The 14,256-nt window shown below is 54.8% G+C and overlaps 1 protein-coding gene across 3 annotated transcripts in view; it reads left to right on the top strand.

Annotated features, from left to right (window-relative positions):
• Window positions 1-13,886, top strand: part of RNF24 (ring finger protein 24) — a 37,977-nt gene extending 24,091 nt beyond the window's left edge. For all 3 annotated transcript variants that reach the window (XM_068403742.1, XM_068403741.1, XM_068403739.1), the window contains 4 exons: window positions 4,646-4,688; window positions 5,805-5,846; window positions 10,904-10,983; window positions 12,520-13,886. In XM_068403742.1, the coding sequence (XP_068259843.1) occupies window positions 4,646-4,688; window positions 5,805-5,846; window positions 10,904-10,983; window positions 12,520-12,658 (304 nt within the window). In that variant the 3' untranslated portion in view covers window positions 12,659-13,886. The remainder of the gene's footprint in view (window positions 1-4,645; window positions 4,689-5,804; window positions 5,847-10,903; window positions 10,984-12,519) is intronic.
• Window positions 13,887-14,256: the final 370 nt, after the last annotated feature.

Here is a 14,256-nt window from a genome sequence, read left to right as displayed (position 1 = left end):
ACCCTTTCCATGAAGAAATTGTCCCTGATCTCCAATCTAAACCTCCCCTGGCACAACTAGAGGCCATTTCCTCTCATCCCATCACTTCTTACCTGGGAGAAGAGACCGACCCCCCCTCGCCACACCCTCCTTTCAGGCAGTTGTAGAGAGCGAGAAGGTCTCCCCTCAGCCTCCTTTTCTCCAGACTAAACACCCCCAGGTCCCTCAGCCGCTCCTCATCACACTTGTGCTCCAGAGCCTTCACCACCTTCGTTGCCCTTCTCTGGACTCGCTCCAGCACCTCAAGGTCTTGCTTGTAGTGAGGGGCCCAAAACTGAACACAGGATTTGAGGTGCGGCCTCACCAGTGCCGAGCACAGGGGGACGATACCTGCCCTAGTCCTCTGGCCACACTAGTGCTGATACAAGCCAGGATGCTGGTGGCCTTCTTGGCCACCTGGGCATTCTGCTGGCTCATATCCAGCCGCCATCGACCAACACCCCCAGGTCCTTTTCCACCAGGCACTTTCCAGCCACTCTTCCCCCAGCCTGTAGCGGTGCGTGGGGTTGTTGTGCCCCAAGTGCAGGACCCAACACTTGGCCTTGTTGAACCTCATGTAATGGCCTCGGCCCGTCGATCCAGCCTGTCCAGACCCCTCTGCAGAGCCTTCCTGCCCTCCAGGAGATCAATACTCCTGCCCAGCTTGGTGTCATCTGCGAAGTTACTGAGGGTGCACTTTGGAGAGCCCAAGGAGCCCAGCTGGGCTGGGGAGAGCGATGCAGTGATGGGGCGAAGAGCCAGTGCTGGTGCCTTTCTACTCTTTGTATTGTAAAGTGTCAAATAAGCAGATCTTGGAGGTAAACCTGCCAGAAGTTGTTTCCTCTGTGTTTAATTCCCGTAGTCATTTGCTTGCTGTGGGTGATTCAGAGTCCACCCAGCGAAAGGGGGTGCTCCCCTTCCTGCGGGAAGGCCTGGAAAGCTTGGGAAAGATCACAAAACCCACGGGAGGCGGTTATTAAATTCAGGGTTGGGTGACGGCGTGCATGCACGCACGGTCTCCAGCCACACGCTGGCTTTCAAGACGCTGTGTGGTCCCTTATCTACATCGGCCATCTGCCAGAAATTCCTCTGGAGCCGCAGCTCTTGCCACGAGATGGATGAAGCCCTGGGTCCGACAGGGAATGACGCTTGCCAGGATCCGGGGTCTCGTTACCACAGCTGTGCTGGGTCCGACGGGGATCCATCCGGCTCAGGATCCTGAGCGTGGAGGAGCAGACTGAGCTCGCACGCTTCGGGACCAGATGTGCTCGTGCCGTTCCCTGCAACCTTCAGGGAGGGTTTGGGGTTTTTTTTTTGGCAAAGTCTCCCCGTATAGCTCAGCACCATGGAGTCATGTAATCACAGACTGGTTTGGGTTGGAAGAGACCTTCAAGACCATCTAGTCCAACCCCCCTGCCACGGGCAGGGACACCTTCCACTAGACCAGGTTGCTCCAAGCCCCATCCAACCTGGCCTTGAACCCTGCCAGGGAGGGGGCAGCCACAGCTTCTCTGGGCAACCTGGGCCAGTGTCTCACCACCCTCACAGCAAAGAATTTCTTCCTAAGATCTCATCTAAATCTCCCCTCTTTCAGTTTAAAACCGTTCCCCCTCGTCCTGTCATTCCATGCCCTTGTAAAAAGCCCCTCTCCCGCTTTCCTGTAGCCCCTTCAGGTACTGGAAGGTGCTAGAAGGTCTCCCTGGAGCCTTTTCTTCTCCAGGCTGAACAGCCCCAACTCTCTCAGCCTGTCTCCATAGCAGATGTGCTCCAGCCCTCTCATCATCATCGTGGCTTCCTCTGGACCAGCCCGTGGCACTGTAGCATCCATCCTCCAATGGCACGGAGCTGCGCAGATCCATGGCCAGGTGGTCACTTCTTCCCCATTGCTGGTCCAGATGCCATCAGATGCTTGGGCTTGTTCTGTGTGACACCTTCCCTCCGGTGGCTTTGGCTCCTCGGGGCCAACATCTCAGCGGCCACTCATTACTCCATAGACAGATGCTTTTCCTTGTGCTGGGGGAGTTTTTCCCCTTGTATGTGGTCTCCAGTCGTGCATCTTGCTTTGCCCCATCTGTGTTTCATAACGGGTTTCCCAGCCGCTGGGATCCCTGCGGACCGGGCTGGTTTCATCCTGTTCTCTCCATTGTTTGTACATCTTCTGCTCGTGTTTCTGCTCGGGGTCGTTGGTGGAGGGATGCGACCCCAGCCTTCTCCTTCCTGCCTGCTGCGATCTTACCCGTGGCTCTGCAGGCAGGTTCCCTGCCAGACATCATCATCTTTAGAGGGGGGAGGATGGCTCCCCACGAAATTCGGGGCTCAGGAGCTGATTTATTGCATCTCTGAGCTCTCTCTGCAGCATTTTGTGCATTTTTACCCATTCCTCAACTTTTAAGGCCCATGATATTTTGGGGGTGGGGATGTTTTTGAGCAAAAAGGACTGGGATATATTTTTTACATCCTATTTTTATAACTCACCCACTGCAGCCTTGCGGGACCAGAAAGCCTCTGAGAGCTCGGGGTGAAGCAGCCAGGGTTTGAGGCAGCTCCCAGAATATGTTTGGAGAACTGACATTACAGGCAAGGGAGGTTCCCAGCTGAGCTCACACTCAAGGCTGGCTGGGGAAGATACTCCTGCACCCGTCCAAGGCCTGCAGACACACACTGACATCTCGTTAAAGTCCTTGGCCAACTCCTTAGCCTTGATGACTTCCCTCCTGAGTATTCAGAGCACTTTACTAAATGCTGTGTCTTGTAATGAGAAGCAATATTAGCTTTTTTTTTAAAAAACATATTTATTTTAGGAGCGTGATCGGCTTCTCTAGCCAGCTGATGCCTGCAGAGCGCTCGGCCGGGCTGTGGAAAATGGGCTGCTGCTTGTTCTGCTGCGGGAAGATGTTTTATTAATAATTAATGTTTTATTAATAATAGCTTGGACTGAAAACTATGGAGGGATGTGGTGTGGTTTTGTGTTTGCTGTTGCGCTCGGTCCCCAGCAATGGGGACAAATGCTCCCACCCGTGGCTCCCGGAGAGGGAGGGATCTCACATTCCTGCTGCCGCCGGCTGGACTTCGCACCGTGGCAGGAGTTTTTGGAATGGGTTCATCCCCTCCATCTCCATCACCTGATTTAATCCAGGAGTGGATGCTATTGGAGAGAAAAATCCCAAAAAACCCCAAATTGTGCTGAGCGCAGCGCTTCAAAAGGTAGGGGAGGGCAAGCAGCTTGTGGAGCTTATAATCCTGATTTTGCTCCACCACAGCGTTGGCTCCAGCGCCGGCTTCTTCCCCAGGGCAGGGAGCGCCCTGGGTCACTCCATGGGCTTGTCACCCCGTGCTTTAACACAGCACAGCCCCGCCTGCTCTCCTGATAAAAAAAAAAAACAAAATCCCAAGATACACAGAATCAGTCAGGTTGGAAGAGCCCTCTGGGATCATCGAGTCCAACCGTTGCCCTGACACCACCATGTCAACTAGACCATGGCACTAAGTGCCATGTCCAGTCTTTTCTTAAACACCTCCAGAGATGGTGACTCCACCACCTCCCTGGGCAGCCCCTTCCAATGGCTAATGACCCTTGCTGAGAAGAAATGCTTCCTAATGTCCAACCTGAACCTCCCCTGGCGAAGCTTGAGGCTGTGTCCTCTTGTCCTAGCGCTAGCTGCCCGGGAGAAGAGGCCAACTCCCACTCCACTACAACCTCCCTTCAGGTAGTTGTAGACTGCACTAAGGTCACCTCTGAGCCTCCTCTTCTCCAGGCTAAACACCCCCAGCTCCCTCAGCCGTTCCTCGTAGGTCAGACCCTCCAGACCCTTCCCCAGCTTGGTCGCCCTCCTCTGGACTCACTCCAACACCTCAACATCTTTCTTGAAGTGCGGGGCCCAGAACTGGACACAGTTTCATTTTCCTGCAGTTTTTGGCAGCTCGTTATCTCTCTGGTTATTCAATTACCCCCTGCTCTGTGATAGGAGGTGAGAGATGGAAGACATCCTGTTGCTTCTCTTCCAAAGCTTTGTGCTCTGGTGTTGTCTTCAGATGAACACCCATCCTTTGCTTGCTCAGCCAGGCAGATAACCTCTTGTTGAGTTCTCCTTCCTGAGCTTTTGGGAGGCAGAAGCAGCACAATTGATCTTATAATTGAAGATAAAGGTGTGTTGGAGGAGGCCAACATCACCCAAGCAGCATGATGGGGGCTTTGGTGGGAAACCCAACTTCATTCGAGCTGGAGCGGAGCTTTCCCCAGGTCTGAATACCCATCGCTTGGAAAAAGGTGCCGCCTCCAGTCCAGAAGTGGTTGTAAACTGGGGGTATTTGTGGCAGCTGTGGATTTACTCAACAGCTTTTGCTGGTCTTAAGGGCACGGGTAATGTCTGTGCCGAAAATTAGGGAGGTCGAAAGAGGAAAATGGGAGGAGGTCGCAAGCTTCTGGACGGAGACGTTGCCTTCGCAGCGACAGGGGAAGCTGGGTGTTGAGTATATGCATCGTTTTGTGTGGCCATCCTTATTTCTGAAATGAAAAATTAAAAAAAAAAGGATTAAATCTGGAAAGGACAGAAATTAAATGTTTGGAGTGTTAAGCAAGACTTGTTTTTCCAGCCTGTGTTCACGTTTCCCTCTGTTTCGGTTGCAGGCTCAGACATCAAGCACACAAAGAGCTTTACGCCTACAAACAGGTGAGGTGACACACAGTAAGTTCTCTTCTTCATCGGAGTAGTCATCCCTGCAGGTTTCCATTGTGCTGTTCTTCTCCTTGGGAGGCTTTTGGTCTTCAAAGAGAAGTTGTAACGCCTGAGCAAACCTCTGTCCCTGCTGATTGCATAGAATCACGGCATGGTTTGGGTTGGAAGGGACCTTAAAGATCATCTAGTTCCAACCCCCTGCCACGGGCAGGGACACCTTCCACTAGACCAAGTTGCTCCAAGCCCCATCCAACCTGGCCTTGAACACTGCCAGGGAGGGAATTTCATTTTTTCCTACCAGCTGGGCACCCCAGGAGCATCTCTCACCCTTTAGTCTGCAGGTCTCAGCCTCTTCAGATGAGGTCCCTGAGCAGTGAGGACATCTCCACCCTTGGAGCACCTCAACCGGGCAAACTCTCCAAACCCTCACCTTATTTCCCACTGGTGAGCAGTAATGCCATCGTTTCCCCAGCAATCAAACAATGTTTTGTGGGGTCCCAGTCTGCTCCCCAGGTTGGACCCGGCTGCTCTGGACCCCCTGCAGCCATGGGACTCTCATAGGGACCTCTCGTAGGGGACACCTCCACGTTACCTTGGCAAACCCGGCTGTTTTCTGCGTGCTCCAGCACCTTGTCAAAATGAGCACGGCCAAGAGACCAGTGTCCAGTTGCTGCTTTAACATCCTGTTTTCTCCACAGCTTGTGTAAATTTTTCTGCCTCCGATCTGTCACTTGAGCAGGAAACTGGGTGGAGTTGGGCTGATATGATACGATAACATGGGGTCGTCCTGGATTTATAGCCCTCTCCAGGTGTTTAGCCTGGATGGAGTGAAAATGAAGCAGCAGACGTCCACAGAGCAGCTTGTTGTGGAGTGTGGGAGCCCAAGAGGTTCAAATTCAGGAGAAAACCTCCTGAATTTGGTGTTTGTGTTAGTGGTTATAGCTGCGCCAGCACTGCCTTCCTCCTGTGTCCACACAGGGGTGAAGACATGATGCTCTCTGTGGCTGTGCTGGGTTTACTGGGGGTTCCTGGTTGTACTGGGACAATGGGGATCTCTCTTTATGGAGATTTTTCCTGTGAATCTGCCCTGACCCCAGCGCTCTCTTACAGGTTATACTCAAGGAAAAGGTGAAGGAGCTGAACCTACACGAGGTGAGTCCGTCCCTGGGGCAGTAGCGTAGAGGCAAAGACTCCTTCACCCTCTTCTTCCTCACGCTGGGGAGGGGATGGGGGACAGGCAAAGGCTGGCACAGGTAGGAGGGTGCAAAAACTCAGATTTAACCCCTTCAGGAGCAAAACACAGAGCCCGGTGTGCCGGCGTGGCTGCCCGCGCACTGCCAGCAGCAGGGTTTGCTCTGCAGCCTCCTGCCCCGTTACGGGGGACATGGTGGGGCAGGTCAACGGCTGCGCCGGCAGCTCCAGCTCGCCCCGACGCTGCTCTGCTCTTTCAGAAAGTCTTAATTGCTTGTTAATGCAGCTGGTGACAGCGGATCTGCAAAGGGGGGCTGGGTTAAACCATCTCCCTCCTCCTCCTCCTGGGTCCCCTTTAGCTTTTACTGCATTGTTGTCATTTCATAGAATCACAGAATCACAGACTGGTTTGGGTTGGAAGGGACCTTAAAGACCATCTAGTCCAACCCCCCTGCCACGGGCAGGGACACCTTCCACCAGACCAGGTTGCTCCAAGCCCCATCCAACCTGGCCTTGAACACTGCCAGGGAGGGGGCAGCCACAGCTTCTCTGGGCAACCTGGGCCAGGCTCTCACCACCATCACAGCAAAGAATTTCTTCCTAATATCACATCTCAATCTCCCCCCTTTCAGTTTAAAACCGTTCCCCCTCGTCCTGTCACTCCATGCCCTTGTAAAAAGCCCCTCTCCCGCTTTCCTGTAGCCCCTTCAGGTACTGGAAGGTGCTCGAAGGTCTCCCTGGAGCCTTCTCTTCTCCAGGCTGAACAGCCCCAGCTCGCTCAGGGGCAATTTATTACATTATTTTTATTTACTGCATTATTTTTATTATTTATTGCATTATTATTATCACTGCGATAAAAATGTGGGTAAAAGGGGAGGCAGATGCAGGCTGGGCTGTGTATAAACAGTGTCCCGTGGTGGTTACACCCCCTCCAGCCCCCCTCCGCCTCGGCCCCGTCACAGCATGACGATACCCAGCACATCTCCACCGGCCACGTACACGGGCAGGATAAACTCTGCCGGGGTTTAATTGAAATCACAGATAAACACGTTCCCCGGGCCTCTGCCCCTCGTGCTTTGCAGAGAGGCAGGCAAAGGGGCGTCTGCTTGGGCGTGTTAAGAATTAAAAACCCTTTTTCCAGCCCCAAAAACATGAGGGTTTTGGGGGAATCGTGAGGAGGGAAGAGCCTGCGGGAGCTGAAAAGCAAAGTCCCGGCGGACTTTGCATTTATACTCTGCATTTAAACTCTGCATTTAAACTCATGTTTAGGTTGTGCCAGTGCCTGCCCCGTCCCCACGGTGCGGGCACAGAAGCGGCTCCTCGCTGGGTCCCTCTGCTGTAACGTGTTCAGGGGCTCTCCCAAGGCTGAAACACATCTCGGAGTACCCGTGTAACCCCCACCCACCTCTACCCACCTGCCCCTTGAGGTTTAAAACCCGTCGGTTGTTCTCCGTGGGTTTCCAGGCTGTTCCAGGCCTGAGTGTCCCTATTTACAGACCATTTTTGCTGCTGGAGCAGAGCAGGAGTCTGCCTGAACTCTGCTTCAAACCCCAGCAGGATTTATTTCCCCCCATGACAATGAAAATACCCACCCACATCCCGGCCCCGAGCCCGCTCCTCTGTAAACACCAGCTCCATTTGTTTATAAGCTGCTATTTGTTAATTCCCCGAGCAGAGTGACAAGAGCCCGTCCCACGTTTCATCCTCACCCTCCGCCGAGGGGCTAAATCCCACGGGCACAAGGGCGGCGGAGCGGTCACAGCATCACCGAATCAATCAGGTTGGAAGAGCCCTCTGGGATCATCGAGCCCAACCATTGCCCTGACACCACCATGTCAACTAGACCATGGCACGAAGGGCCATGTCCAGTCTTTTCTTAAACCCCTCCAGATATGGTGACTCCACCACCTCCCTGGGCAGCCCCTTCCAATGGCTAATGACCCTTGCTGAGAAGAAATGCTTCCTAATGTCCAACCTGAACCTCCCCTGGCAAAGCTTGAGGCTGTGTCCTCTTGTCCTATCGCTGGTTGCCTGGGAGAAGAGGCCGACTCCCACTGCGCTACAACCTCCCTTCAGGGAGTTGTAGACTGCAATAAGGTCACCTCTGAGCCTCCTCTTCTCCAGGCTAAACACCCCCAGCTCCCTCAGCCATTCCTCGTAGGTCAGACCCTCCAGACTCTTCCCCAGCTTGGTCGCCCTCCTCTGGACTCGCTCCAACACCTCAACATCTTTCTTGAAGTGTGGGGCCCAGAACTGGACACAGGATTCAAGGTGCGGCCTCACCAGTGCCGAGGTCCCTGCGTGAGGCCCCTCTTTCCGATCCACTCACATTAAATTCACTTGCAGTGGGGTTTTTTGCCAGCACACAGACTTAAAAGCACTTCCCGGGGTGAGAAGCTCGTTGCAGAAGGGATTTGGGAGCATGAGGAGCTGGGAATGGCAGTGATGACCCTCCATCCTTCTCCTCCATCACCTCCGCTCCCAGCCCAAACACTTTCGGGAAGGTTGGGGGCTGATCTACTGGAGAGCAGCTCTGCAGAGAAGGACCTGGGTATTCTGGTGGACAACAAGTTCACCACGAGCCAGCAACGTGCCCTTGTGGCCAGGAAGGCCAATGGTGTCCTGGGGTGCATTAGGAAGAGTGTGGCCAACAGGTCAAGGGAGGTTCTCCTGCCCCTCTACACGGCCCTGGTGAGGCCACATCTGGAGTATCTGTGTGCAGTTCTGGGCCCCCCAGTTCAAGAAAGACAAGGAATTACTGGAGAGAGTCCAGCGGAGGGGTACAGAGATGATCAGAGGACTGGAGCATCTCTCTTATGAGGAGAGGCTGAGGGAGCTGGGTCTGTTCAGCCTGGAGAAGAGAAGACTGAGGGGGGATCTTATCAACACTTACAAATACCTTAGGGGTGGGTGTCAAGAGGATGGGGCCAGACTCTTCTCAGTGGTGCCCAGTGACAGGACAAGGGGCAACGGGCACAAGCTGAAACATGGGAAGTTCCATCTGAATATGAGGAGGAACTTCTTTCCTTTGAGGGTGCCAGAGCCCTGGCACAGGCTGCCCAGGGAGGGTGGGGAGTCTCCTCTGGAGATATTCAAACCCGCCTGGACACAACTCTGTGCAACGTGCTCTGGGTGACCCTGCTTGGGCAGGGGGTTGGACTGGATGATCCCCAGAGGTCCCTTCCAACCCTTAACCGTTCTGTGATTCTGTGAAGGATGAGGGGTCTGTGGGGAAGGGGATGGGGTAGCTCGAGCTCTTCCCTGGGATTTGGGAAAAGGCTGGAAAGGATTTTCTCCAGCTCCCTCCAACATCCCTTTTTGGGCATTTGGATTTGGTATTTACAGTAACGGGTCTGGGAAGCGGAGCAGGCGGGGGGGGATGTTGCAACCTCACAGGCTGGCTGCCAGCGCCGTGCGCAGGGAAAGGCCCCGCCGAGCTGTTCAGCCCCGCGGTTCTGCGTTGGGTTGTCCTCTTTTTCCATCACGCCGCCTCTGTGTGTGTTCCCCGGGGCTGACCCCAGCAGCTACGCCATTAAAAAATTGTCTCCGACGAGTTTTGGGTGGCTGGAAAGTCTCGACGGGCGCCGCGTCCCCGGGAAAGCCGGGAGCCTCCGGCGGCACTTGCCAACCGCCTGCCTCATCCCCGGGGCTCTTGGCAGCGGGGCTCACCCTTGGTTTGGATGGCTGGAGGCTCCTGGGACGGGGAGGGGGGCTGGGAGAAACAGCTGGGAATAGCCAAAATCCCCGGGAATATCCCCGATCCCTGGGAATATCCAAAATCCCTGGGAATATCCCAAATCCCCAGGAATATCCTGAATCCCCAGGAGTATCCTAAACCCCCAGGAATATCCAAAATCTCTGGGAATATCCCAAATCCCCAGGAATATCCCGAATCCCCAGGAATATCCAAAATCCCTGGGAGTATCCTGAACCCCCAGGACTATCCCAAATCCCCAGGAATATCCCAAATCCCCAGAGATATCCCAAATCCCTGGGAATATCCCGAATCCCCAGGAATATCCCGAATCCCCAGGAGTATCCCAAACCCCCAGGAATATCCCAGATCCCTGGGAATATCCTGAATCCCCAGGAGTATCCTAAACCCCCAGGAATATCCAAAATCCCTAGGAATATCCCGAATCCCCAGGAATATTCTGAATCCTGGGAATATCCAAAATCCCTGGGAATATCCTGAATTCGCAGGAACATCCTGAATCCCCAGGAGTATCCCAAACCCCCAGGAATATCCCAGATCCCTGGGAATATCCCGAATCCCCAGGATTATTCCAAGTCCTCAGGGATATCCCAGATCCCTGGGAATATCCAAAAAGGGTCAGGAAAAAAATGACAGCATGGCGGAAGGAGATTTTGGCTGGGTCACTTCCTTACCAGGATAACAGCCCCCAACCTTCCCAGCCCTGGAACAGAGCTGCCCCCTTCACCTTTCCCTCTTCCCAGAGTTATCCCTGCAGCTGCAGCGCGGTCCCAGGGACCAAACAGCAGCGTGGATCCATCCCCCTGCACCCCAAAGCCTCCTGGCATGTCAAAATACATCCCAGCCTCATGGCTGCTGCTCCGGGGGGGCTCTGGGGTCCCCTCCACCGGGAGGGAGACCCAAGCCGCAGCCGGTGATCCCAAAGCCGGGGCGGCGAAGACTGGGAAGGCTTTGGGGGGGGGTTCACCCCTCTGGGATGCAGAAGCCTCCCCATTTCTTCTGTAACACAGGAGGCAAAAAATAAAGTAGCTCCTTGGTCAAAACCGAGGGTTTCTAGCAAAAGAGGCGTTTGCTTTCCCTGTGGCACAGGAGGGGTTTCTCTCCCCACCCCCAGCGTATCCTCGTCGGCGTCACAAACCAAACTGCCCTTTATCTTCCCCAACCAAAGGGACGAGGCGAGCGCCGGGGAGGAGATGGAAAGGGGCCGAGGGCGTTGCGCAGGGGGAGGTTTGGGGGGGTTTGTTGGGTTTTTTCCCTTCCCAGCAGCTGACTGCCTTCCCTCCGTGCCTCTCGTGTCTTCCAGATCTGCGCCGTCTGCTTGGAGGAGTTCAAGCCCAAGGACGAGCTGGGGATCTGTCCCTGCAAACATGCCTTCCACCGAAAGTGAGTGCGGGCAATGCCCACCCAGTGCCCGGGGACGCGGGGGAACGGTGGCAAGAGCCCCCTGTCGAATGGATTTGAGCATTTGGAGCAGCAAAGGTCACAGAATCACTGAATCAATGAGGTTGGAAGAGCCCTCTGGGATCATCGAGTCCAACCATTACCCTGACACCACCATGGCAACTAGACCATGGCACTAAGGGCCATGTCCAGGCTTTTCTTAAACACCTCCAGAGATGGTGACTCCACCACCTCCCTGGGCAGCCCCTTCCAATGGCTAATGACCCTTGCTGAGAAGAAATGCTTCCTAATGTCCAACCTGAACCTCCCCTGGCGAAGCTTGAGGCTGTGTCCTCTTGTCCTAGCGCTAGTTGCCTGGGAGAAGAGGCCGACTCCCACTCCACTACAACCTCCCTTCAGGTAGTTGTAGACTGCACTAAGGTCACCTCTGAGCCTCCTCTTCTCCAGGCTAAACACCCCCAGCTCCCTCAGCCGTTCCTCGGAGGTCAGACCCTCCACACCCTTCACCAGCTTGGTCGCCCTCCTCTGGACTCGCTCCAACACCTCAACATCCTTCTTGAAGTGCGGGGCCCAGAACTGGACACAGGATTCAAGGTCCTGGCGTGAGGTGGCAAAACCACCACCCTTTGTACAGATACAGACTTTATATATTCCAAAATGCATGTGCACATCTGTGTGTGTATTTTATATATTTTATATACTTACAGATATAAAATGTATATATATTTATAGAACAGATATAGTCAGAACCACTGGAACAAGCTCCCCAGGGACACAGTCACAGCCTGGTGATGCTCACGGAGCGTTTGGACAACGCTCTTGGCTGTGGGGTTCAATGTGTAGGTTGCCCTGGGGTGAGTCAGGAGTTGGCCTTGGTGATCCTCGTGGGTCCCTTCCACCTCAGTCTGTGATTCTGTGAAAAACGTATATTTATATCCATTTTTATAGATTTCTATTTTGTAAAGAAGTAAAATGTTTAAGAAAAGCCTGGACATGGCCCTTAGTGCCATGGTCTAGTTGAGATGGTGGTGTCAGGGCAATGGTTGGACTCGATGATCCCAGAGGGCTCTTCCAACCTGACTGATTGATTCTGATATATTCATATATCATTTTTTTGTATATATGTTTTATATATTTTGTGTATATATGTATTTTATATCTTTATGTGTATATATTTTCGTATCTATTTTAAAAATATATATAAATTATATATATAAAATATATGGACACAAAAATCCAGGTATATATATACACACACTCACCCCAAAATGTCCTAATAAAATGTAAAGGCACCTGAATGGTGAATTAAAAACTCAACAGCAGCAACGCTCCGGGGAGGGTGACAACGGATCCGACCTGGCAAGTGGTCCCCAGGCTGTGGCCCGTCACCCCCCATGGAGGGACAGGGGTGGTTGCCACCCCAAAGGGGTGCACGGGGGCACAGAGTTGGGCGAAGGAGGGGGTTATTTTTTTGCAGCACCCTTGAAGTGACTCCCCCCGTGTCTGTGTCCCCCCCAGGTGCCTCATCAAGTGGCTGGAGGTGCGGAAGGTGTGCCCGCTCTGCAACATGCCCGTGCTGCAGCTGGCCCAGCTCCACAGCAAGCAGGACCCCGGCCCGCCCCAGGGCCCCCTCCCCGGCGCCGAGAACATCGTATAGCTCCGTGTCCCCCCGGACTGCCCCGCCGCCCGCCCCGGGGGCTCGCACACAACCAAAGCACTACGGCACCGGCACGGAGGGACAGGCGAGGCCGCGGGCGGCCGGGCGGGGAGCCCGGAGCACTTTAGTGGGGGGCACGTCCCCGCCGGCCGGAGCAGAACAGCCCCGCGCCCCCAAAACCTGCCTCCGCGGAGCCGTGCCGGGATGAGGGGTCCGCACTCGAGCCCGGCCTTGATTCCTCTCCCGGGGCCAGGAGGCGACTCGGGGTCCCCCTGCACGACGTCCTTCTTCCAGCACCGGGCAGAGCGTGGGGCACAACGGAGCAGCACCTGCCCGACAGCCTCCTGCGACGCCGCACCATGCCCCCAAACACCCCGGTACCTTCCCAGCCCTGCTGTCCCCCGCGCCATCCCCCCAACACCCCGGTACCTTCCCACCCCTGCTGCCCCCCGTGCCCCTCCGCCAACGGCAAAAATGATGCCCAGAATGTGGGGAGGGGGGCCCGGACCATCATGGCTGGTCCCTGCCCCATTCCCCTTGCCGTTATTTTAACGGGGTTACCTCGGCCTTTGCAATCCCTTACCGAGAAGATGGGGGTCTCGGCACCCTGGGTGCCGCGGTTGGGTGCTCCCTCGGCACCCGCTGCTCCTCCCAAAGGGCTACCCGGGGTGGGGGAGCTGGCTAGAGATGGTGGTGGGGTCTCGGGGGCTTTGGTGGCTGCCTCAGCGGGGCCATGAGTCCCCCAACGGGCACCATCCTGGTGTGACCCATCAGCGGTGGGAGCCAGTGAAACCTGCTGGGGATGGGTGGGGGAGAGGCAAAACTCCCGTCCTTTGGGTTCATCCCATCGCGTTCAGCCCGGCCCCGGGGGGTTTCTGGGGAGGGACGTGTGGGGCGGCAGCGCTTTGCCTCGCCAGCACCCCCCAACCCACCCCCCATCCAGTGCAAAAGCTGCTGGGGGGGGGGAGCTGTGCCACCCCCTCGCTCTGACCCTTCATGGGGTGATTTCATGGGGCATCCCCCTCCTACTCCCTTTTTTATTTAGGGGGGTGTCAGTATTACACGGCGGCGGCTTTCGCAGTCCCCCCCACCCCAGGGTGCAGGATGGGGCGTGGGGCTGGGAAGGCTCCAGGTGTCCCTACCCCTCCTGTAAATACCCCCGCGACTCCCCGGGACTGTTTATGGAGCGTGGAGCCTCATAGACGTGTTTGTACACTACGAATTCTGCAGCAGAATATTTTGTAAAACATTCGCTGGGGGGTGGGGGGGAATTTTTGGGGGGTTTTGGGGTTTTTTTTTGTCGTTTTTTTTTTTTGTAAGCTCTATTTTTGTATATTTAATTGCTATTTTAAAATTCTAATAATGCGTCTTTTTTGCTAATCACACTATTCTTAAGGAAAAATGAGGAAAAAAAAAACCCAACCACAACAGTTTGCATGTGATTGGACTTGAAATGTAAATAAAAGCAGGTTTTGGAAGCGGGACTGTGTTTGCAGGGGGGGCAGTTTACACCTGGGAGACCCCAACCATGGGGGCAAAAAGGAGCCTCGCTCCTCGCTCAGCCCTGTGTCACCCCGGGGGTGTCCCCAGGGGCTGGG

Source organism: Nyctibius grandis, chromosome 6, assembly GCF_013368605.1.
Source record: "Nyctibius grandis isolate bNycGra1 chromosome 6, bNycGra1.pri, whole genome shotgun sequence".
Classification (NCBI taxonomy): domain Eukaryota; kingdom Metazoa; phylum Chordata; class Aves; order Nyctibiiformes; family Nyctibiidae; genus Nyctibius; species Nyctibius grandis.
This window is presented reverse-complemented; position numbering and strand designations above follow the sequence as displayed.